At 50.7% G+C, this 22,281-nt stretch overlaps 1 protein-coding gene and 1 pseudogene across 1 annotated transcript; one reads left to right on the forward strand and one right to left on the reverse strand.

Moving 5' to 3' along the window:
- Positions 1 to 1,204: 1,204 nt before the first annotated feature.
- On the forward strand, positions 1,205 to 1,741 carry LOC116913375 (annotated as a pseudogene).
- Positions 1,742 to 10,631: 8,890 nt separating this feature from the next.
- Nfatc4 (nuclear factor of activated T cells 4) lies at positions 10,632 to 19,849 on the reverse strand. Its single transcript, XM_032918188.1, has 10 exons — positions 19,691 to 19,849; positions 17,575 to 18,670; positions 15,801 to 15,963; positions 15,004 to 15,203; positions 14,500 to 14,672; positions 13,960 to 14,100; positions 12,866 to 12,921; positions 12,480 to 12,606; positions 11,758 to 12,339; positions 10,632 to 11,016 (listed from the first exon to the last, which is right to left on the reverse strand). The coding sequence occupies exons 1-10, from the start codon at positions 19,788 to 19,790 to the stop codon at positions 10,949 to 10,951; spliced, it is 2,706 nt and encodes a 901-aa protein (XP_032774079.1). The 5' UTR covers positions 19,791 to 19,849; the 3' UTR covers positions 10,632 to 10,948.
- Positions 19,850 to 22,281: the final 2,432 nt, after the last annotated feature.

Raw genomic sequence — 22,281 nt, forward strand, 5'->3', positions numbered from 1 at the left:
TCCAGGCTGGCTCCACAGAGCCCAATTTGGACTTTAACAGTAGTTTTAGTTCAGAGCAAAATTTACTGGAAACACACATTCCTGCCTTTCTTGGCAACTTCCTCCCCCATCAGCATCTGCTCTGAGGTAATGAATGGACATTGATACATCACCATCAACCCGGATTCATCGGCCACATCAGAGCCCCTGCTGGCCTGTGGTCTTACTCTGTTGCCCTCCACCTAATTGCCTCAAGACGGGGCCTCTCACTGAACTGGGATTTCACAGTCCTCTGGTACGTCTTTCTGGCTGGCATTGGGGTGCTTAGGATCTGCCTGTCTTCACATGACACCCAACGCTGGAGTTACAGTTGACCAATATGGTGCCAGGATATTTCAGTGAGTGATGAGAATTCAAACTGGGGTTCTCATGCGTGCAGAGCGAGCAATCTTATCCATTAAACCATCTCCCTGTCCCATTCTATTTGTAAATAAATAGGAACAGAATAATTTATCTAAGCAGACACCGCCAAGCTCAGGTGGAGCAGGGCCTGTGACGTTCCCGGAGGAAAAGTGGTGCAGTCAGGTTAAAGTCTTATGGTTCATTTGGGGCTTCTCTGGTGTGACCACGAGAATCTTATCTCCTGAGCTTCAGGAGTTCAGATGCTGCATTGCCCAGACTACTGTAACCACAGTGAAGTCGGTATAAAGGCTTCTACCCGCTCCGTAATAAATCCAGACGCTGGTTAATTGGAGAACATCACTTTCTCTGTGGCACAGCCTTCCTGGAACATGCTGAGTGACTCCTTAGCAACTGTTTCCTGGTGTCATTATCCATGGAGAACATTTGGTGATAGAAGTTGGATACCGTGGTTAAAAACCCCAGCGCATGCCGTGCATGAGGGCACAAGCCTGGAATCTCATCACTTGGAAGGGAGCAATAGCAAGTAAGGTCAGAGTTCAAGGACAGCCTCGGCCACAAAAGATCATAGCTCAGAAGGGGGTTAGGGCACACCAGTTGTGGTATCCAGAATCTACATTCTCACTCTAAAAATCCCATCTTTTCCAACTTTAAAGGGTAATAGCCTCCATGACGAGCTATAGGTGTCTTAATGGGACAGAATTCACTCATCTTAGTGGCTTATTACCAGTTCTCTTTTTTTTAAAAGATTTATTCGGCTTCAGTCTCTGCTGTGTGGGGCCAGAGTTTAGGTCTTTCTAAAGATTAGCTAGCAATTTTGTTCGGAGCTAGCTTTTGAGGCTTCTGCCCACCACCATGGACGAGCCAACTGAGAAAGTCGACCCAGTTGTGAACCCAGAAACTCAGATGAATGATGGATCTCAGAGGGAAGGTGAAGAGGACTCACCAGATGATTCAGAAATCCTACAACCAGAAACACTAGTAAAGGTCATGAAAAAGCTAACCCTGAACCCCTGTGCCAAGCAGACAAAATATCATCGTCGTCAAAGGGTTCGTCTCCGGATTAAGAGCCAGCCTGTGGAGAACAGAAGTGAAAGAATCGTGAGGGAAGTTCAAAGCGCCTTTCCCAAGAGAAGGGTCCGCACACTGTTGTCGGTGCTGAAAGACCCTATAGCAAGAATGAGAAGATTTGTTCGGATTGAGCAGAGACAAAGACAGCTTGAAGGAAATGAGAGACAGATGAGCCATTCAGATGTCTCTGCACTTTCTGCCATTATCAGAGATGGGATCCTTCTGAGAATGCTAAAATCGGGCAGAACCAGAAGAATTAGGGCAGTTTGAATTGTACACCGTCCTTGCGATAACGATTGCCATGCAGCAGATGTGAAAGCTGTTTTTTGTTAAGATTAAACTTTTCTTGGTGCTGAAATCTCTTCAATTGCTAACCTTTAAATTATATAGGATGTGTGACATTTGGATTTACCCAAGAATTGAGCATGAGTCAAAGCCTGGTAGTTTGATTTAGAAGGTAATTGGAATAGATCTTTTTATTTTAGATTTTTCTAGTTTGCAGAGAAATTTGTAATTTGTTATCTTTAATAAATATGAGAACAGATTAAAAGATTTATTCATTTATTATATATAGGTACACTGTTGCTGTCTTCAGACACACCAGAAGAGGGCATCAGATCTCTTTACAGATGGTTGTGAGCCACCATGTGGTTGCTGGGAATTGAACTCAGGACCTCTGGAAGAGTAGTCAGGTGCTCTTAACCACTGAGCCATCTCTCCAGCCCCCAGGTCTCTTTTTTTTAAAAAAAATAATAATAATAAACAGTGTAATAAACTCAGTGTTCATGAGAAATCTCATTTATTTTTTTTTTATGAACTTTGACTGATGGTATGATATGGCCCTAGATCTCTCCCGTTCTGATATGCACACGTGATGTTGTTAAACACCCCCTCCCACATTCAGAGCATCGTCCACTGAACAACACCAATCTGACCTGACTTTCAACTTGTATTGGCCAATAGGCTCCTGGGAGGGGGACGCCGAGCTAAGTAAAACCTTACAGCTTTGGCTTTGGCTGTCTTGTGATGTTCTGCCCTCATGTAAGAGACCCCAGGAGAGCCAGAAGACAAGGGTCGCATGGTAATTTAAGTAAAACAAACAAACAAACAAACAAAAAATCCAAATCTGGCTTCAGACTTGGGAGACAGAACCAGCCAGGTGAACCAGGCACTGAACACAGCTCATGAGTGTGCCAGGTGACTGGACCAGCAGTGCCAGGATGAACCAAACACACAGCTGTGAGGAAGTGAATCGATGTCACTGCCACTGTAGAAAGAAGTTATTAAAGCACCTTGCCAATCAAGCAAACTTCATCTTAGGACATCAACTCCTAGCTGGGCGGTGGTGACACACGCTTTCAATCCCAGCACGTGGGAGGCAGAGGCAGGTGGATCTCTATGATTTCAAGGCCAGCCTGGTTTACAGAGTGAGTTCCAGAGTGAGTTTACAAAGCTACACAGAGAAACTCTGTCTCAAAAAAGAGATCAACTTCTTGAGTATGGAAAACATATCTTTGTTGATATCTCTAGAGCCTACTATTTTCTACTACTTAATAGTGAATACATTCTTTGTGAGCAAACTCATAGAGCCATACCACAGACTTGTAACAAGAGCAGCAATTGCAGGACAAACTTATACCTTGTATCCCACAAGTATACAAATCCTGGTGTGATGATCCCATCCAAGTCCAAGCTCTCCAAAGAAACAAACCAACAAAACAGAGGCAAGAAAGGCTGTGAGACTTCTTACTAGAATTGGTTAATGTGACTGTGGAGGTTGAATAAAAATGGCCTCCAAAGAAAGGCTCATCTATTTAAATGCTAAGTCACCAAGGAATGAAACTATTGGAAAAGAATTAGAATGATTAGGAAGTGTGGCCTTGTTGGAGGAAGTGTGTTACTGAGGGTGTGAGATGGGGTTTCAAAGCCCATGCCAAGCCCCATCTTTCTCCTGGCCGATGAACCAGGATGTAGCTCTTAGCTACTTCCACAGCACCACAGCTCCTGTTCAATGCCTCCAGAGTGTCTCCATGCTCCCTCCCAAGATGATAATGGGCTGAGGCTCTGAAAGTGTAAGCCAGCCCCCAATTAAACAATTCCTTTCATGCAAGTTGCCTTGGTCGCGGTGTCTCTCCACAGCACTTGAACAGTGACTAAGACAATGATTGTGAAGGAAGGAATCTCACATTCTGCCATCTGCAGGCTGAAGAAGCACAAGAGCCTGTGGTGAATTAAGGCCAGAACCACAGAGTTGAGGGCCTGTAGCTATGATATCTGAGGGCAGGAACTGTCCCGGCTCAGAGGGAGTCTGCCTTCTAACGTTTTATTACATTCAGGGTCTCAGATGACTGGGTATCCCACTCCCTGAGGCTGGAATTGAGGGGCAGACCTTCTATATCTTAAAGTAGTAAAGGCTTCCAGAAACCCCCATCCAGATTTACCCAGAAGCAATGGTTCACCAGCTTTGAATATTCCTTAGTTCAATGAATGTGAAATATCAAATTAGCCACCATTGTGGACATGGTGCACGCTTTTAATCATAGCATTCTGGAGAGGCAGACAGATCTCTGTGAATTTAAGGCCAGCATGGTCACATAGTAAGTTCCATGCTAGCCGAGGCTACAAAGTAAGACCCTGTCTCAAAAAAAAAAAAAGAAAGAAAGAAAGAAAGAAAGAGAGAGAGAGAAAGGAGCTGGAGAGATGGCTCAGTGGTTAAGAACACTGACTGCTCTTCTAGAGGTCCTGAGTTTAAATCCCAGCAACCACATGGTGGCTCACAACCATCTGTAATGAGATCTGATGCCCTCTTCTGGTGGGTCTGAAAACAGCTACAGTTTAGTTATATATAATAAATAAATAACTCTAAAAAAGAGAAAAAAATTAGCCACCACAAATTCTCATGAGAAGTTTACAAGATTTTTTTTTACAATTTATTTATTTACATTTTACATGTTTGCACCACATGCATGAATGGTGCATACGGAAACCAGAGGTGGACAAGGCCAAAGGAAAGCCTCAGATCGCATGGAACTGGAGTTACAAACCATTGTGCACCACCATTTGGGTGCTGGTTAGCAAACCCAAGGTCATCCAGAGAAGCAGCCAGTCGTCTTAACTGCTGAGCCATCTCTCCAACCCAGTGGTAGTTGGTTTTAATGTCAAAATAGCACAGAAGAATCACAGGAGTAGGGAGCCTTATTTGCAGAATTGTCCTGATTGCTCTAATTGATGTGTGAATCCCACCCCCTCAAATAAGGGCCTCCTTGATAAAAGGGGCGTGGCAGGTGGGAGGGCATTTGCCTTTCTTCAGTTGCCTTCTCTTTGCCACCGCTGCTAATTCCTTCAGTGATGTCAGAAGATGTGGGGGCAGGATGTGTTCGAACTTTAGAATGGAGAAAATAATATAAAAAACAATCCAAAAACTCATCTTCTCTGTTCTGAAAAACCACTCTCACTGTGTCGTTACTCGAATCAAAGCAGGTCAAGGACTTGGTCTTCTCCCCTAGAGACAGTGTCCTAGGAGACAGTGGACGCAAAAGACTTCTCTCTGAAGCTCAGTAATACCCTTAAAGTCTTTTTGTTTTTTTTCTTTTTCTTTTGGAGCTGGGGACCGAACCCAGGGCCTTGCACTTGCTAGGCAAGTGCTCTACCACCGAGCTAAATCCCCAACCCCTACCCTTAAAGTCTTAAAGAGGGGAGTAAGGAAGGAGGTGAATGGGAGCAAACCCCAAGTTCAGCCTCTCATCCTCCTGTCCCCTACCCACAATTCCCTTCTTTGATTCTGCCCTTCAGTGAGCCGGGGTGGCTGGCTGTAGCTGTCCTGAATAAGATGCAGCCGCTAAGAGGAACAACAGTATCCAAATGAAACCTGACCCTCAGCACCTTTGGTTAAAAGATCCGTTCTTGGGGTTGGGGATTTGGCTCAGTGGTAGAGCACTTGCCTAGGAAGCACAAGGCCCTGGGTTGGTCCCCAGCTCCGGAAAAAAAAAAAAAAAAAAAAAAAAAAAAAAAGATCCGTTCTTTCTCAGGGGGGTGTGGTAAGTTCACTGAAAGGCTGTTGTGGAACTTCCTTTTAATCTGATTTCATCCATATATAGTAAGGAATTGGCTGTAATCTGGGGTAAAATATAACCAAATCTGGAGTTAGGAGGTTCAGATCACAGCTCTCTCCTTGGTGATGTATGATTACCATGTACATGTTATTTAAACCTCTGTGCCTGGAAGACTAACTTGCCAGGATTACTGGGAGAGGACGAACAGGAATGAGACGTGAGCATAAAGGGTTTGCTGAGGTGCCTGGGGCGGAGTGGGGGTTCCTGCCACCCTTCTTTTTTTTTTTTCCAAGAGTTATTCATTTATTTTATGCATGAGTACCCTGTAGCTGTCTTCAGACATATGGAAAAAGGGCATCGGATCTCTTTACAGATGGTTGTGAGCCACCATGTGGTTGCTGGGATTTGAACTCAGGACCTCTGGAAGAGCAGTCAGTGCTCTTAACCACTGAGCCATCTCTCCAGCCCCTGCCACCCTTCTTTATAACTCTCTGAACCCAGGGGGTTGGGGATTTAGCTCAGTGGTAGAACGCAAGGCCCTGGGTTCGGTCCCCAGCTCCGAAAAAAAAGAAAAGAAAAAAAAAAAAACTCTCTGAACCCAGGTCTGCAGCAGCACCAAACTCAGAGTGAAACCATGAAAAACCCTCTCCCCTCAGCACACCACAGCCAGAGCTCTGTGAGTCACTGCACAAGGCAGTCTCTGCTCCTTAGGGTCTTACCATTTGGTAAAGGAGACAGGGACGTTTCCCTCAAAGCATGTTTAATAGTGCAACTCTTTCAATATTCTATTGCTATGGACAGACACCATGAACACAACAACTCTAATAAAAGGATAACATCTAATTGGAGGTCACTTACAGTGTCAGAGGGTCGATCCATTATCATCATGGCAGGAGCATGGCAGCAGGCAGGCAGGCACACGAGCTCCCGACTGATCCATGACAGAGAGGGACACTCTAGGCTTGGCATTGGCTCAAAGCCCACTCCCAGTGACACGTTTCTTCCAACAAGGTCACACCTCCTCATCCTTCTAAGCCTTTCAAATAGTGCCTCTTCTCCCTGACTAAGCATTCAAATATATGAGCCTATGGGGTCTGACCTTATCCAAACCACCACAATGACTGTTAAGGATCAAAAGACTAAGGATTCTGAGGGGAGGAGTCAGTCTCTCTGGTGGGGGTTATGGGGAGGCTGAGACAGGGCAAAGGAGGACACCAGATATGAAAGTCTCAAAAGGGGGTTGGGGATTTAGCTCAGTGGTAGAGCACTTGCCTAGCAAGCGCAAGGCCCTGGGTTCAGTCCCCAGCTCTGAAAAAAGAACCAAAAAAAAAAAGAAAAGAAAAGAAAAAGAAAAGAAAAGAAAAAGAAAGAAAGAAAGAAAGAAAGAAAGAAAGTCTCAAAAGAATGTGACTTTTCATTTTCTAACCTCTCTCAGAAGCTCACCCGCCCGCCTGCCTACCCTGCCTTCATTCCTCCATTTTATTGCTGCTGTCTGCTGTCAGTCCCCTGCCCAGCACTTCTGGATGCCAGCCTCTGGGCAGTCTCAGAAGAGAAACACCCACTTGAGGCAGCTAGGACAACACTGGCTCCTGGCTTCTAGGCCTGCCCAGATTCTACCTCCTTGCGGTAAAGGCTGCTTAGAAGTCCTCAGGCCTTACCAGAGATCCCAGCATCCATCTGAGAGATCAAGGAGGACTATTTCCTCCAACTCCACCCAACGTCTGCATCGATAGTCTTGACCCTAGACATTCCTTGGCTCGGGATAATGACATTGGGAATACATTTTCTTTTCTAAGGATGTATGGTTGCCCTTGCCCACCACTGTCCCCAACAAGACATGTGAGCCCAGGGAGTTATTTCAAAGTGTAGTTGTGTTTCCACACTTTATGCAAGCAGCAGAAAAACACAGGTAGACTGCCCTTTCTCTGAGTTTCCGAAGCCTCTAGCTGCCTGTTACACTTTTAAAAGCAAAGAATTGCGTTTCGGTGTTTTTGTTTGTTTGTTTGTTTTCTGGTCCACTGGCTCTAATCCAAAGGTTGGTGTACAGCAAGAGATCAATAAATACTTATGATGTAGCTGGGGTCCAGTTCGGCCTAGTGACATGATGAAGGGTCATGTGGTTCGCTAGGCTGCGTTCAGCCTTCCACCTTTCTTTCCTGTTCTCCGACCCCTGCCTTAGCTCATTCTATTTAGCCAAGCAGCAGGCAGAAGCTGGGTCCCCTTTGCCTGACTCTGCTGCAAAACCCTTCCTTCCGCTCTTCTCGGCAACATCTCTTCACATCTCTTCTAACTCCAAACTGTCATGTGCACACATATATAAACATACATGCTCTGACCAAATAAATATATGTTTCTCTAGTATCACAAAATACAAGCCAAACGTCTTAGCTGGCCAATTAAAGTATCTGCATTTCACTTCTCTCTAGCTGTCCAGATGTGGCTTCCAGCACTGCTTGTGCGTCTTGAGAAAGTGCTCCATGTAGCTCCAATTGGCACAAACTCCATGTGTGACCGAGTTGAACGCCTGATTGTCCTGACTCCGCCACCCACGTGCTGATATTATAAATGTGTTCATCAAATAGGGTTTGACTTCGTATACTTTAATCTGCAGGCACAACCCTCTCTCTCATCTCTACCTTTCTCCCCAGAAATCCTCATTCTTCCCTCACGAGCCAGCCTTCAAACTTGACCTTGGGCTCAGCTCTCAACATTTCCACAGCAATACGTCATTTCTGTCCCGTAGTTCCTATTGTCCACCTCACTCTAATCTCTAGGCAGAAAGGCCTCTTCCCTCTAGAGACATCACTGGACATTCACTGACCCTCGTGTCTCCACTGCAAGACACTGGGTTTTCACTGCACAAGAGCCTTATAGTAGCTTGTGGGAAACAGACGGCCACCGAAGCGAGGTACTAATAAAGCAATCAAACCCTCACACGTTCTGCATGAGCAATTTTTAGACAATTTGAGATGTCAATACCGTGTGGCCTTTTTCTCCATCACTACTCAGAAAGTCCAGCAGCAAGATCCCAGGCCTCACGGAACTGGTTCCAAGCACAGCCAAAACCTCAACTGGAAGGCAACCCAGGATGCTTTTCTTCAAGTACCTTGAAGGCCCAGAGTTCCAGCCACAGGCGACTCATCGAGTCTCAAGAGCAGCTGCTTCAGCAACAGGGCTCCAGGATTCACCTGAGACCATCCCTGAATTACCCTGTCAAATGAACTTCTCTAAAGAAATCTCATCTGCATTAAAGACTCTGGAGACTGACTTGAATCTTACAATATAGAGCAACTGGATACTGCTTGATCAAGGGCCTATCTTGGGCTCTCTTTAGTTCATTTGGTAGCTGCTTGAATCAAAATCAATCTCTCTCTCTCTCTCTCTCTCTCTCTCTCTCTCTCTCTCTCTCTCTCTCCCCCCTGACCAACATCTCTATGGCTACTAGGTAAAACTCTTGAAACATTGAGCTTAGCCGACCGCTATGTCCACCAATCCTAAAACTAAGAATTTTATTACTGCAGCAGAAATCCCCCTGTTCTTCTGTAGCGTACCTACCTGATGTAGTCACCCATGCTAAATATCCACTTATCACTTTCTTTTTCAACTTTTTTTTTTCTTTTTTCTTCTTTTCGGAGCTGGGGACCAAACCCAGGGCCTTGCACTTGCTAGGCAAGTGCTCTACCACTGAGCTAAATCCCCAACCCCTAAATTTTCTCTTCTAAGCTGCTCTTGGCCACAGTATTTCCACAAAACAACAGAAAAGTAACCAATAAAGACAGCAAATCCCCCATCGCCATAGCCCTTCATTGAAATGGAGACCAACCCATCCTGTGAGAGGCTGGGCTGGAAGCAAGGAATGCTACAAATGGCCAATGTGTCCCATGGTCCCCTCCATCATAAAACTGATAGGATGACTCTGGATTGGAGTTGGAGGGGACTCTTGCACACACACACACACACACACACACACACACAGAGGTGAGCTGAGCTGCCAATTTGGTTTGCAGCAGCTTGTGATCCAGGGGGCAGAAGAAACTGTTTCCACAGCACCAATGGGGAGAGGGGAGAGGTCACTTGAATTCTTCAGTCTTCCAATCCTGAGCTGGTTTGTGTCTTTCCAGGGACTTCCCAGGGCTATCTGGATTCTCCCTGTTTTCCAGGAATCTGGGAAAAGTCCCAGGGCTATCAGCATTCAGTGGGCATGAAGGTGCCCCAAGAGCCTGGTGGTGGGCAGGATGTCCAAGGACTGGCTCTCTGAATGGCTTGGGTGTAGCCTCTAGAGGTGATTGGGACCCATCAAGCTCTTTGTGCACCATGTCTACCCATGCCTACCAGGCTCTGGGTAAGATGGACAGACCGACTTTCCCTGGCCCATTGCACCTCCGTCTCATAGACCGCCCAGATAGGGCACAGAGCAGGCTTCCTGCCTGGGTCTGTTAATGACAATGGACCATGCATGCCTTGAGCCCCATGGAATTCAGAGCTGTTAGGAAAACTGCTTAGCTTCCTGCAGTCTACTGCTAATGTACAGTATTTCCAGAATGGCCTCATAGTCGTCAAGGGTGGGGGATTCCATGGGTAGGCCCGTGCCAACTCTTCCTTGTCCCCTCTGTCACTTCAGAGAATGAGCCTCAGGGGCCTGAATCATCTGGGTTAGCATGTCCACGTGTGTAGTGGGGCCGGAATCCAGGAAGACAATTGTGCAGCCTGCTGCTACGGAGCTGTGTGATCTTAGGCAAGTCCGTTTCTCTGTTTGAACCTCAGATTCCTCTTTCTCTAAATAAGAGAAACTAGACTGGTGTTTAGTGTGTGGTGGCAAGGCACAGGAACCTGAGAACGAAAGATTCCGAGGCCTCATCCCAAAGCTAAGGAACCCGAACCTCCAGGGAAGGTAAAGAAGCCTGTGGAGGTCTTGAATCTCCACCTCAGCTCCAGCCAGAGCACCTCAGGAAACCCCGTATGCAGCCTCCAGGCCCCTCCATCAGAAAGATTCTTAGGATTCATTGCCCCAAGCCAGACCTCATCTCCTCCCAACTTCTCAGACTCCTTGGGCCAAAGCTGGAGTGAGCTTACACCACCCCTTTCTCCAAAGAGTTCTGGAGCCTGAGGCACCGGGCAGCAAGCAGTTTATTACCCATCAACCTGTCCAGCCTGCCAGCATCATAGCCTGAACAGCCTGGACAGCATCTTCGTCCCAGTCAGTTCTGGCACCCAGCCTCAGGCTCCACCCTCGCCCTGTCCTCCACACCCTCAGTCCCTTTCAAGGCAGCACCAGGCCTGGGGGCCACACCTTAACCGGGAGAGAAAGGGGATACAGGAAGGTAGAAGCTGGGCAAAGAGAAACTAGAGTTGGCCCCAAGCTTCTGGAGCCAGCACCCCAGTTAAGAGGGCAAGGAGGCGGGACTTCTGGGGCCACTACATGTGGTTCAGGCAGGAGGCTCTTCTCCAGGACGTGCAGGGAAGCCACTCAGGTCTCGGCCAATGATCTCACTCACTGTAAAGGAGGGGCAGTTGAAAGATAGGGCTAAGGCGTTCTTTTCCTTTTTCAGAGACCGCTCCCCCCCACTTCAATTCCAGGCAGGCCTCCAGCTAGGGCACCTCTGGATTCCTCTTTGGCTGGGCCTCAGTTTCCCCAATGTCTCCTAAAAACTGCTTCTAACTACATTTTTGCTCAACTCCATCCACGCGGGTTCCCAGCCCTGCATCCTAGCCTTCTGCCAGCTCGGCCTACATCTGTGGCAGCGGGTCAGACAAAGGTGTCATCAGTTGGAGAAAGAGACAAAGCGGGAAGGTCTTCTTCACCAATGTGGACTACAGTCACCAGGGAAAAACAAGGTGAGGGGAATTACTCAGCCTGGCTTTCCACAAGCCATCTCCCTCCCTGAAACTCACTGCCTGGATCTACAATTCAGGGAACCAGATGGAATGAATGGTTTTGAAACCCTTCTAGGGCTGCAATTATGTGATTAGGGCAGAGACAGAAAAAAAGACTGGGACGGATACTCTGTGTGCCCTTCAGAACTAAGTTGCTGAATTCAGGTGGACACACACACACACACACACACACACACACACACACACACACACACGCACAGAACTTGCTCCTGAGACCACAGACTGGCCCTGGGAGACTAAAAACGCCAAGTTCCTGAGCAGCCAAGCTCCAGACTTCAGCAAACACACGAATTGATCTCTTGCACTCACTCACACTCACAGCCCCCGGTCCCACACCCACCTTCCTCCAGGGTGATACCCTGGATAGGCACATTGTCTCTGAAGCCGCTGCCGTAGCCACCCCTGGATTTCTCCTGCTCCGAAGCCCCCTCCCCAGGGGTATAGCCTGGCCCCACCTCATTGTAGCCCTCAGCAGGTAAGGGGTGGACAGCACTCTGGGGGTTGAAGGGGTCTTCGAGTGGTGGGGAGGAAGGTAGTGGAGGCCTAAAGGGGGCTGGAGGGGAGAATGGAAGCCCCAGGGCAAAAGAGGAGCCCTGTCCTCCATACTGATCACCAGGAAAGGGGCGCGGAAGAAAGGAGACTGAAGGTAGGCGGGCACAACCTGTGGTACCCCCAGTCTCAGGGAACATCCGTAGGCCAGATCTATAAGACGGTGGGGGCCCCGTCTGGGGGTACAGAGCAGGTGTGCTATAACCAAAGCCTTCTGACAGATAAGGAGTCTCATAAGCAGGGTCTTCATGGGGATAGGAGGGGTAAGGGGGCCTGGGCGGTGAGAAGTCCATGTCGGGGCCAAAGGGGGGACCCGATGTGGAAGGGAAGCCCCGGAGAGATGAGTCTGGTAGGGGCTCCTCCTTGAAGATCACTAGGAAGATGAGAAGGCGGGAGGCTGGTGAGGTTCTGGCCACCAATCGCACCTTCCACCTTCCCTCCCCATCCACCCCTGAACCCCGCACATCGGGGTCCACACCCTCTGCCCCCACCACAGGCAGTCTTAGAGCGTACCAGGCAGGAACTTGAAACTTTGGGTGGGACTGCGCTTCCTCCGCCCATTGGAGACATAAAAGTAGACCTGGACTGGCCGGGACACCCGCTTGTTGCTGTACTCAGGGATGGTCAGAGTCAGTGTCACCTAGGAGAACAGAAGATGTGACAGAAGTCCTTGGAGGTCTCACATTAGCCCAATCCTTCTGTGGACCCAACCCTTAGCTCCACGACTGAGGAGAAAAGTTCGATGTCTGGAGATCTCCCTACTCGAGCAATGAGATCCTCCAGACCAGAAAGAGTTACTCTGCGCGCCAAACCCAGGGGTGAGGGGGCTTTTGAGAACTTCCTAGCTTCTTCCACGCTTCATCCCACAACCAGGTTGGGTCCTCTAGGGACACTGGTACCTCACTGCTCTGCAGCCGGTTCACTGCGGCCTCCTCCTCCCACTGCAGTTTTCCATCTGTTCCGGAGAAAAAGAGCTTCAGTCCCGCTCTAGAATCCACCCCCTGCCCAAACCCTGTCTCCTCCCGCTGGAGTCAGCATCAGACTAAAAAGTTCTTAGCAGGTCTGGCACGGGTATGCTAGGTGTTTAGCCAATGAAAGAGGCCGGATGTCAGGCCAACTAAGGCAAAGGAAATGGCTGGAACATCGAGGGAGTTAGAAGCAGCCTAGGAGACCTCTCGCCTACTAACTTACTCGTCCCCTCCCAGGACACCAGCAAGACGGATAGTAGGGAGGAATGGGCCCCACGCCGAAGGGAGGCGCTAAGACCAAGGCTAATAGTGTGGAACCTCTGGAGTTTCTCTGACCTGATTCGAGGGTGCTAAATGTGGGGCTGGGCCATAAGGGAGCAGGGTGGAATGAAGGAGAAGCCCACGGTGTGGTGGCTGGACCCAAATTTCTCCACCCCTTAGATTCATCTTGGGGCACCCCACAGACTCTCATAACCACAGCTATACTTTTATCTAAGGACAGGCCCAGGAGAATCTGTGACAGCGTGAGTTCTTTCTTTGTATATGTTATCTTCATGAGGATAAACTGTCTCAAAGCCAGTTCCTCTTCAATAAGAAAAACGTGCATTTCTTTTTTTTTTTTATGATTTATTTATCTTTAGTTTTTATTTCGTGTGCATTCGCGTTCTGCCTGCGTGTATGACTATGTGAGGGTGTCAGATCCCCTGAATTGGAGTCACAGACAGTTGTGAGCTGCCATGTAGGCTCTGGGAATTGAACCCCGGTCCTCTGGAAGAACAGCCAGTGCTCTAAACCACTGAGCCACCTATCTTTCCAGCCCTGCAGATACATATTCCTTGCCTTCGCTCACTGTCCTTGGAGTTTTAGATTGTGGTCACATCCATCTCCCCAGGAGAAACTGTACTCAACGAGGAGAGGTAGATAAAGAAACTGGGGCTTAACTTGGTAGTTTTGTGATAGTGATAGCTTTGCCTGATGGTCATTAGCTTTCCTTTCTTCCTCTCCTCTCCCCAGTAGATACTCACCAGGGCCCCTCTCAATGAACACCACTTTAGAGTCTGGCAGGAAGTTGGATCCAGTCAACACTAGCTCCTCCCCTCCTCTCACGGAGCAGGCACTGGGGCTGTAGGCCTCCACTTGGGGCAGCTCCTGGGCTGAGCGCTGGGCTGCAAGGTAATAGAAGAAAGAAGCCTGGCTGGGCCGAGTGGAGAAAAGACAGCCAGCCCTCTTCCACAACAAGCAGCCTTAGGGGAGGAGCCCACCTTTTAATGGCAAATACAAAAGGTAACCAGTAGCAACATGACCCCACACAGCCTGGATAAGGACTCCCTAAGCAGGCACAGAGCAGATAGGACAAGGTTCATCTGACACCCCGAGACAGAGTCTATAGTAGGGGCAAATTTACCACTTTCACCTCTCTCTCCCTCATCCTTGTAAAAGGAAAGCTGAGACCTCTATCCCGCTACCCACTGCACAGTGCACAGGATACTACGTAGCAGAACTAGGTAGCAGACAAACAAAAGAGCTACAAGACACAGAGAACTGGCCAGGGCCTGTTTGCTCACAGCACTCGATGGGCACCGATGCTGCCTGCACAGAGACGACCTTCCCGCCACCCTGAGGCACGTGCACACGGAACACCAGCCGCACACGTGTGTTTTTGCGCCCGATGTCTGTCTCGCCCTTCCGTAGCTCAATGTCTGAATTCCGAAGCTTCAGGATTCCAGCACAGTCAATGCTGAAGGCAAAGAAGAGATGGTAAGCCTTTCTAGCCAAAACTGGGACAAGGGCGCATTTTTCCAGAAGGGAAGCCCCCTTGTCCTCAGGCCATGAGTGTCTAGGGGTGCTTAGAGGGACTATTTTTTTCTAATCCAGAGATGGTCTCCCCAGAAAACTCCCCAGTCTCAAAACTACCTTCCTAAACAGGTATTAAGAACAGAAACTGTCCAGGGGTGAGGAGTGGGGGCAGAGCTTAGGGGCAGAGCTCTTTCAGAGCACATGTAAAGCCCTAGGATCAATTCCCAGGACTTTAGAGGTGAGGAAGAGGCTAAAGTTGCCTGAGGGCTTACTTGGCAGCCATGTTGTTCTCTGGGAGCAAAGTCATCTCCAACACTTTAGTACCACTGACTACAGCTTCATAGCTGGCTGTAGCCACCATCTTGCCAGTGATCCGGTGCACCTGGTAGAAGGCATGGGGCCGCAGGCTCCTCTCGTCTGCAGTGCCAATGAACATCTGTAGAGTCAATGGCTTCTCATTGTAGCCTAGGAGCTGGCAGAGGGAGACAGAGGCCACCTATGTGAAAGTCCCAGTGTCTTTTAACCTTTTTCTCCATCCTTGGATTTTCAGCCCAAGGACAGGAATGGTGAAAGATAAAGGATTTCTTACAAGGAATTCCCTGTGGGAAACTGGGCATCCGTTGTAGAGAAAATGTGGCCTGGAGTTCACAGTGTTATTCTTGGACAGCCCAAACTGGGCTGGGCAAAGGAGGAAGAGCTTCCAAGAAAGACTAGCCCAACTCAATATAGAGAAAACCTAACTCCCAGTGACCTTTGGCCTCAGCTAAAACCCTCCCCCACATCTGGCAAGTCACCATTTCCAAAGTAGACTTGAGGCCGATGTCCCAAGGGATAAGGGTGAGGGGGGTGGGGGGTGGAGAATAGGAGAACAGAAGAGTAGAAAGTATATCCGGGTCCTTGCTGTGTACCCTTCCTCCCCCAGTTCTAGTCCCTCCCCTAGGCTGTCTGCAGGGTCACAGCTGAGAGTGTGGGAAAGGGCAGTGCCATGATTCTGTGTACAGCTGAAGCCCATTTGCGAGAACCTGGGACTGAGAAAAGAAAGAGCACAGGGCCTGCCTTCGGCCCTTACCTTGACCACAGGGTGACCTCCAGGAGCAGCTTTGACAGCTCCCCGGCTGCCCTCAGTCTCATAATGAGCTCGATGGTGAGCTCTGGGCTGTACCTCAATCCTCAGCTCCAACTGCTCGTACTGGCTGGGTAAAGGCCAGTCCAGGGGAGGTAGGGCAGAGGTCCTGGAGAGAAGAGAACATGGTGGTTGCCTGGAACCTCAGACCTATCAGGACCGCCCTGGGTTTGGGAGGGAGGAGGAGTCGTGGATATGGGAGAGATAAGAAACCACAACAGAAGTAAACTCTAAAAGTTTAGAAACAGGGGAGTCGATAAGGAACAGAGCCCTTTGAAGAGGAGGGTGTGGAAGACGCCGACAGCCCTGAGACTCCCTTCTCCCAAGTTCTAGACACAGGATGTGGAGGCTTTGTCAAGAAACAGAGAAACCCAAAGCCATTCTGGTCTTCCTACCTAGGAGCTCGGGCCCAGTGCAAAAATGCCACTTTCAACCAAGAAAAGCATCAAAGAGACTGAGAACAGAGTCTATGTAAAACCTAGGAATGGCTTCTCTGCTACTAGGCCAACTCCTTTCCACTAGTTGGGGTTAAGTAGGTAGGGTTGCAAGGCCTAAGGGTCCCTTTTCTGGAATTGTACTCTTACAAATTATCTGTTAGCAAATCTGTGCACGAGCGCACACGCACGAACACACACACACACCCACAGCTGATACCTTACAATGCCTTTTAATTGCTATAACTAATGCAAAATGGGGCTACTCGTGGCTAGTAAAGGCCTGAGAGGAGGCTAAACCATTAGACAGCACAGCACTGCACTACAAATTTCTAAACTCAAACCATAGATTTTTGAGTTTGAGAAATGTTGACCTATTGGAATCCCAGAGGATTCAGCTTCCCTCGAGAAGCTGGTCAGGATGGAGCCACCCCAGTGTGACATCCTGGGGTTTGAGACTATTGAAATGGGCAGAGTTCTCTGAGAGTAGAAGGGATAGAAACACGAGTTTCAATATAAAGTCTTTGACTTGGCAAATGTGTGTAACTTTATTCCAATTTGAAGTGATTTGAACCTAGAAATTAAGATAAAGGTCTTTGGACTTGGCTGACCTCAAGGTAGCAATGAATATCCTAGTAAGAGCACCAGTTGAAGGGGAAGCCCTGGGTCCTGCTAACACTGAACCACCAGCGAACTAGATTGTTAGGGGAAGGGCGGCAATGTGGGGAGGATGGTGAGGGGAACACCCTTAAAAAAGGGGAGGGGGAGGGATTAGGGGGATGTTTGCCTGGAAACTGGACTCGAAATGTATATAAGAAATAAATAATAAAAAAAAAAAAAAGAGTTAGAGGAGGGTTTCTTGTATTGGAGCGCAGGACTGTTGTATCTGTCCTGTCTAAACAGCCAGTGGTTAAGACCAACCTGCCTGTGCAAGGCCAGAGCTGTAAGAATCCCTGAACTCCATTTTACCTAACGGTTTCTCTTAGGACACTGAAGGGTGGGACTGAAAAGGCTTTTTCTAATAGGTTCACAGGAAGCAACTGTCTACAGACCAGCCCACTGTCAGAGAGTTGTTTTTAAACAAAACAAAACAAAAAAAAAACTAAAACTAAATGGCCTTAAAACCAATTTTTGGTTTTAACTGTGGCCATGCTACTGTAGAAGAAGCCCTTATGAGATACAGAGAATACCAAGAATTATGATTTGTCTTTAAACTCATCCTTCGACCTTCCTGCCCTCAGCTAGAATGGGCTGAAGAGCTCAAGAGTGCAAGATCTGGCCCTCACCTGAAGATGGGGCTGTGTCCCCCAATCCGGGCCTTGGACCAAGCGAGGGGAGAAGGAACTGCTAGGTAATCCATGCCAGCCACCTCTTTCCGCAGAGCCCCGGGAGCAGCCACGGAGTCCTCTGTACCAGAGGGCAGCTTCCCATTGCACGAGGCAGGCTCCTCAGACCGAGGCAAGGCCACTGCTTGCTCGCTAGAAGTCCTCCTGGTTTTCTGAGGGACGCTCTCGGTTGGTGGAGCACCCACATAGTCAAAAGGGCCAGAGGAACTAGGGTCCCGGACCAGAGGCAATGGGGGTGGTGGAGGTGGCTCTGGACCCTCTTCCCCAAGGCTACCCCGGCGGGACAAAGCTGGGGAGGCCGAAGATGGGGTTCCGGAACTGGAATAGCGCCGCTTGCCGCAGGGAGAAGCAGGCCGAGGGGAGGCTGGGATGGGCCCAGGAGCGCTGAGAAGTAGCCAGCTATCCTCTGGCGCTCGGCCTCCGGAGCTTGGACCATATAGGCTCCACGGATCCTCCGGGGTCCATGGCCTAGGAGAAGCCCGGGGCGAGGGCAGTGGAGAGCTCAAGCCAAAACGGGAGGCTGCTTCATTAAGTTCAGACTCCACTTCGTCGCATGCTGCATACAGGGCTGCCTCGTCTGAGGCATCAGAGAAGAAGCTCCACGAAGACAGGCTGCTGCTGCCAGGGCTCGGGCTGAAGAAGGCTCCTCCGCCCTGACCTCCAGCCTCTCGGTAGCCCCCAAAGCCTTCTGGTGGAGGGTAATCTCTAGGAGAGCCGTCCCCCCAAGTTTCAGGAGCATCCTCTAGTGAGGTCGGTGGGTCAGGCGTGGGAGAGATAGAGGTGATCCGGATGCTGGGACACTCGAGAACACGACCGCCCCCAGTACCCCCCGCAGTGCCTCCTGGGCCCCCCAGCCTCACCGACCGAGGTGGCTGGCTCTCCCAGGTGCCAGGTGAAGGGGCGGGACGGGGTGGTGGTGAGTGCATCCCTGGCCGAGGGGGTGGGGGTCGAGGAATACCAATAGGGGCAGCACCATAAGGAAGGGGTTCCCCCAGGGCCAAACGACAGCACGGAGGGGCATCCTCCGAGTCCAGCTCTGTCAAAACGAAAGGGAGGTAGGGGGAGATGGGGAGAGAGAAGCTGGTGAGACGTCTAAGTTTCTCGGATGGTCAGCTCCTAACGCCTGATATACTCAGCTAGAAAAGGTCTCCTAGTCTCGGCACAAAACCAAAGTTGAACATCAGAAGAGAGAAGAGATACAGACATGCCAGAACTTCATACTCTGACACCTCGGTCCTGGGCAGGTGGGCTGCGGTGGTTTGGGGAATGCTAGAGCCAGGCCTGGAGGCGTGCTTGCCCAGGCTCTGGGCTGGGCTGGGGGCGACTCACACATGAACCCAATTAGCGACGGTTCCCAAACCCCCAAATGGTGCTGGCAGAAACCCCAGTTACCATCGCAACTGTGGCCTGGGGGTGGGAGGGATGGGGGCATGTCTGTGGTGACGAGGGGAGGTGGCTCCTCCCTCGCCCCCCCAAAAGGGGGCGGGGGTGCAGCCCCAGGGTGATGCGTGCGGGGCCCAACCAACGGGGGGGGGCGAGGGGAGCGGGCAGCGCGGATTTCGTGCAAGCGGCGGCCGCCGCCCCCGACTCGTTCCCCGCCATCTGCCTTTCATTGCGGCCAGACAGGGGGAGGGGGAGGGGTGTCCCTGCGCTGCCCGAGGGAGCCCCCAGCCCCAGGCATCGTGTCTACAGAACCAGGCCTAGGTTCTAAAGCCTTAAACTCTAGGGCCAAACCTCCCCTTCCCAAGCCGGCGCCCCGGGCTCTTGGGGGCCCGAGGTTCCCTTCCGCACCCCATCCCAGAGACAGTCGGCCTAGCCGGCAGGCGGCGCATAGCCAACAACACCCCCACTCCCACCCCAGTCAGGGCCTAAAAAGGAAAAAATGGTGCCATGGCCCCCAGCCTCACTTCCACAGTCTTGGTAGTTCCTCAGCTCCCCTCATCCTCTTATCCACCTCACCCACCACCCCAGGCTCCTGATCCCCAAACTGTCCCAACTCGGATTTCCTGGCCCTTCGGTCACTGGCCAAAAGACCCCTACCCAGCCCCACACTAACCTTCCCCAGGGCCCCCAGGGCCCAGCGGGGGGGCCTCCTTTTCCTCCCCGAACACCAGCTTAAATTCCAGCTCCTCATCCTCGCAGCTTGCCGCCCCCATGGATCCGGCCGGAGCCCCCAGGTCCCGCCTGGGTGGGAGGGGGAGGCTCTGGACGCTGCTGTAGCTTCACGCGAGGGTAGTTCCCTCCCTCCTTTTCTCTGAGACGCCCCCTCTTCTGTCGCTGCCACCTCCCTCCGGACGCCCCCTCGTTATTATAGAAACTTTTCCAAACTTTTTTCTCCCAAACTTCTTCAAAGCGGCCCCCCCAGCCTGTCCCTGATTGGCTAACCGGGATGCACCGGCCCCTCCTCCAGGGATGAGATGGGAAAACCACGCGCCCCTAGTCCTCCCCCACTCTCCCTCCCTCAGTCATCTCTCCAGTCCCACCTCCTCCAAAGGGGGAGAAAAACCTGAATTGGAAAACGGTCCCTTCGAACGTTATAGAACCTTAATGGTACCTATTGGCCCACAGTTGTGATAATCATTTCCCACGCAGGGCCCAAACCTCAGCCTATTTAGTCCCAGCGTAAGGGGCGGGGGGGTGTCCGGGTCGGATCGCCTTAAAGAGGCCATATTTTTGTCCCGCATCCCATTGTAGCAGGCCCATGATACATTCTGAGAGGTAGTATAGCCAAAATTCCCAAGAAAGGTCACCTCACTGCACTTTCAATCCAAATCTTGAGTTGAAGAGAGTTCTGGGATTAAGAGAGGCTCTGAGCTGTTCTGAAGAGGAGGCCATTCCTCCACCCTCGCGAGACCACTCTACCTGGGCTTCCAAGGGTCCTTTGCATTCCTTAACCATCACCCTCACCGACACCCCCACCATTCCCCGAAGATGAAGAACTTTTGGCTGTCCGAGAAGCCTCTCCGATCTTTTTCTAACCCCAGGAAGCCTTTGAAGGTCCACAGCCCCTGCTGGGCGTAGATCCAGGCCAGGCTTTGCTAATACCCTTGTCCCAGCCACCTAGATAGGCCACTAATTAGCCTCCACGGAGGAAGTCGGCTCCCTCCTCCCAAAAGCTGCAGACTCGATTGACTCTCTGATCCCAAGGCATTCTGCTCCTGGCCATCCTAAATTCCTGGCCCGGTTAAGAAAAGGCCAGAAGCTGAAAACTTAGGCCCACCGGCTGGACACCTGTCACCTGGACAGGGAAGGAAGACCCGGTCTGGAGTTTCTAGGAAGGGCGGGCATGAAGAGGTTCCAGTTAGAAGAGAAAGAATGAGACTTGATTCGGACTGAAGGCGCTGCGAGGCAGGGGAGCAGTCACCACTCTCCTTGCATGCTTACCACATGCTCCAAACTTCTCTAACAAACCTGGCTGGTCTCCAGTCTCTAAATCCCTCAGGCTCCGGCCCGTGCCCCCAACAGCAAACCCAGCCCAGCACCTAAAGGGTTAAGCGCCGGCCCTCGGGTCAGACGTTTACAAACACTCGGGAGCCGGGCGGGGACCGCGCCCATTACTCTAATGAGAAACAGGCTCTGCGGGGCAGAGGGAAGGGGGGCTGGCCTGGCGGGCCTCTGCTCCTTGGCGGCGGAGGCGGCACCCCTCCCTCCCCTCAGTCCTCCCTCGAGCTCGTCCCGGGGACCCCCCCAGCCCCCGGGGACCCCAATGACGTGCGGCGCTGCTCCGGCTGCAAGCCCAGGGCCGCGGGGCGGGAGGGGCAGGGAGGAGAGGCTTGGCCGTCGGGAGAGAAGAATGTTCCGAGGCCAAGCCGGGAGAGGGCCTGGTTTGATTTCCCTCCCCTCTCTCCCCTTCGGTTCTTCTCAGGTTACATTCCCGTCCTGCTTCACCTCGGAGCTGGAGGAACTCACGGTTAGGGGGCGCGAGGAGCACCTCGAGAACCTTTACTACCCTGCACTAAAGAGAAGGGTGGGCAGAGGTGGGAATCCATGGAGAACAGACCCGGAAATTCGGCCCCAGCCCTGCTCCCTCATACCCCCCGCTCAGCGGCACAAGCAGACGCGCACATTCTTTTCAAATGTCATATTTCCTTTGATCCTGGGCAGTGTTTCTCCATGTGTCTGGCTCAGCCTCTGCCTAGCCAACCGCCTCCCCACCCACCCCGCTTTGTTTTCCTAGCGAACCCTCCCCCTTCCCTCGTCTGGAAGACAAGGGCTGACTAACTTCGACTTTCTTTTCCCTTCTCCTCCCAGTGACTCAATTTCCCCACCGTGGTGTTGCAAAAGAAAGGCAAAAGAGAGAACAGTTTGGCGCAAGTGAGGTATTAATGTCAATGATGGCTCAGAAAGACAATCTACTTCAGAGTAGGGCATCCTCTCCTGCAAACTCTCTCCAGTCTGCCTAGGCTTAGACAGAGGGGTGGAACATAAGACCTCTGATTTGTCCACCCTGGCCTCCGAGGTCCAGGACTGGAAGTTACGTTTACGTTGCCTGCCACCTTCTTAGCTCCTCTGCCCACCTGAAGTTCACTCGTGATTGGTTTTGCTTTTTGCTTTGTACAGTTCATTCAGTTCGGTTGTTGTAAAGCAGCGGTTCTCAACCTGCGGATCCCCGAAACCATCAGAAATGTCAGATATTTATATTACTCA

Source organism: Rattus rattus, chromosome 12 (assembly GCF_011064425.1).
Source record: "Rattus rattus isolate New Zealand chromosome 12, Rrattus_CSIRO_v1, whole genome shotgun sequence".
Taxonomy (NCBI): domain Eukaryota; kingdom Metazoa; phylum Chordata; class Mammalia; order Rodentia; family Muridae; genus Rattus; species Rattus rattus.

Excerpts from the sequence above, each read along its gene's own strand:
- Nfatc4 (XM_032918188.1), bottom strand. The coding sequence starts at position 19,790 with ATGGGGGCGGCAAGCTGCGAGGATGAGGAGCTGGAATTTAAGCTGGTG. Across the intron at positions 15,204-15,800 it reads GAGGTCACCCTGTGGTCAAG|CTCCTAGGCTACAATGAGAA; the intron begins GTAAGGGCCGAA and ends TCCCTCTGCCAG. Across the intron at positions 12,922-13,959 it reads GTTCATTGAGAGGGGCCCTG|ATGGAAAACTGCAGTGGGAG; the intron begins GTGAGTATCTAC and ends TCTCCGGAACAG.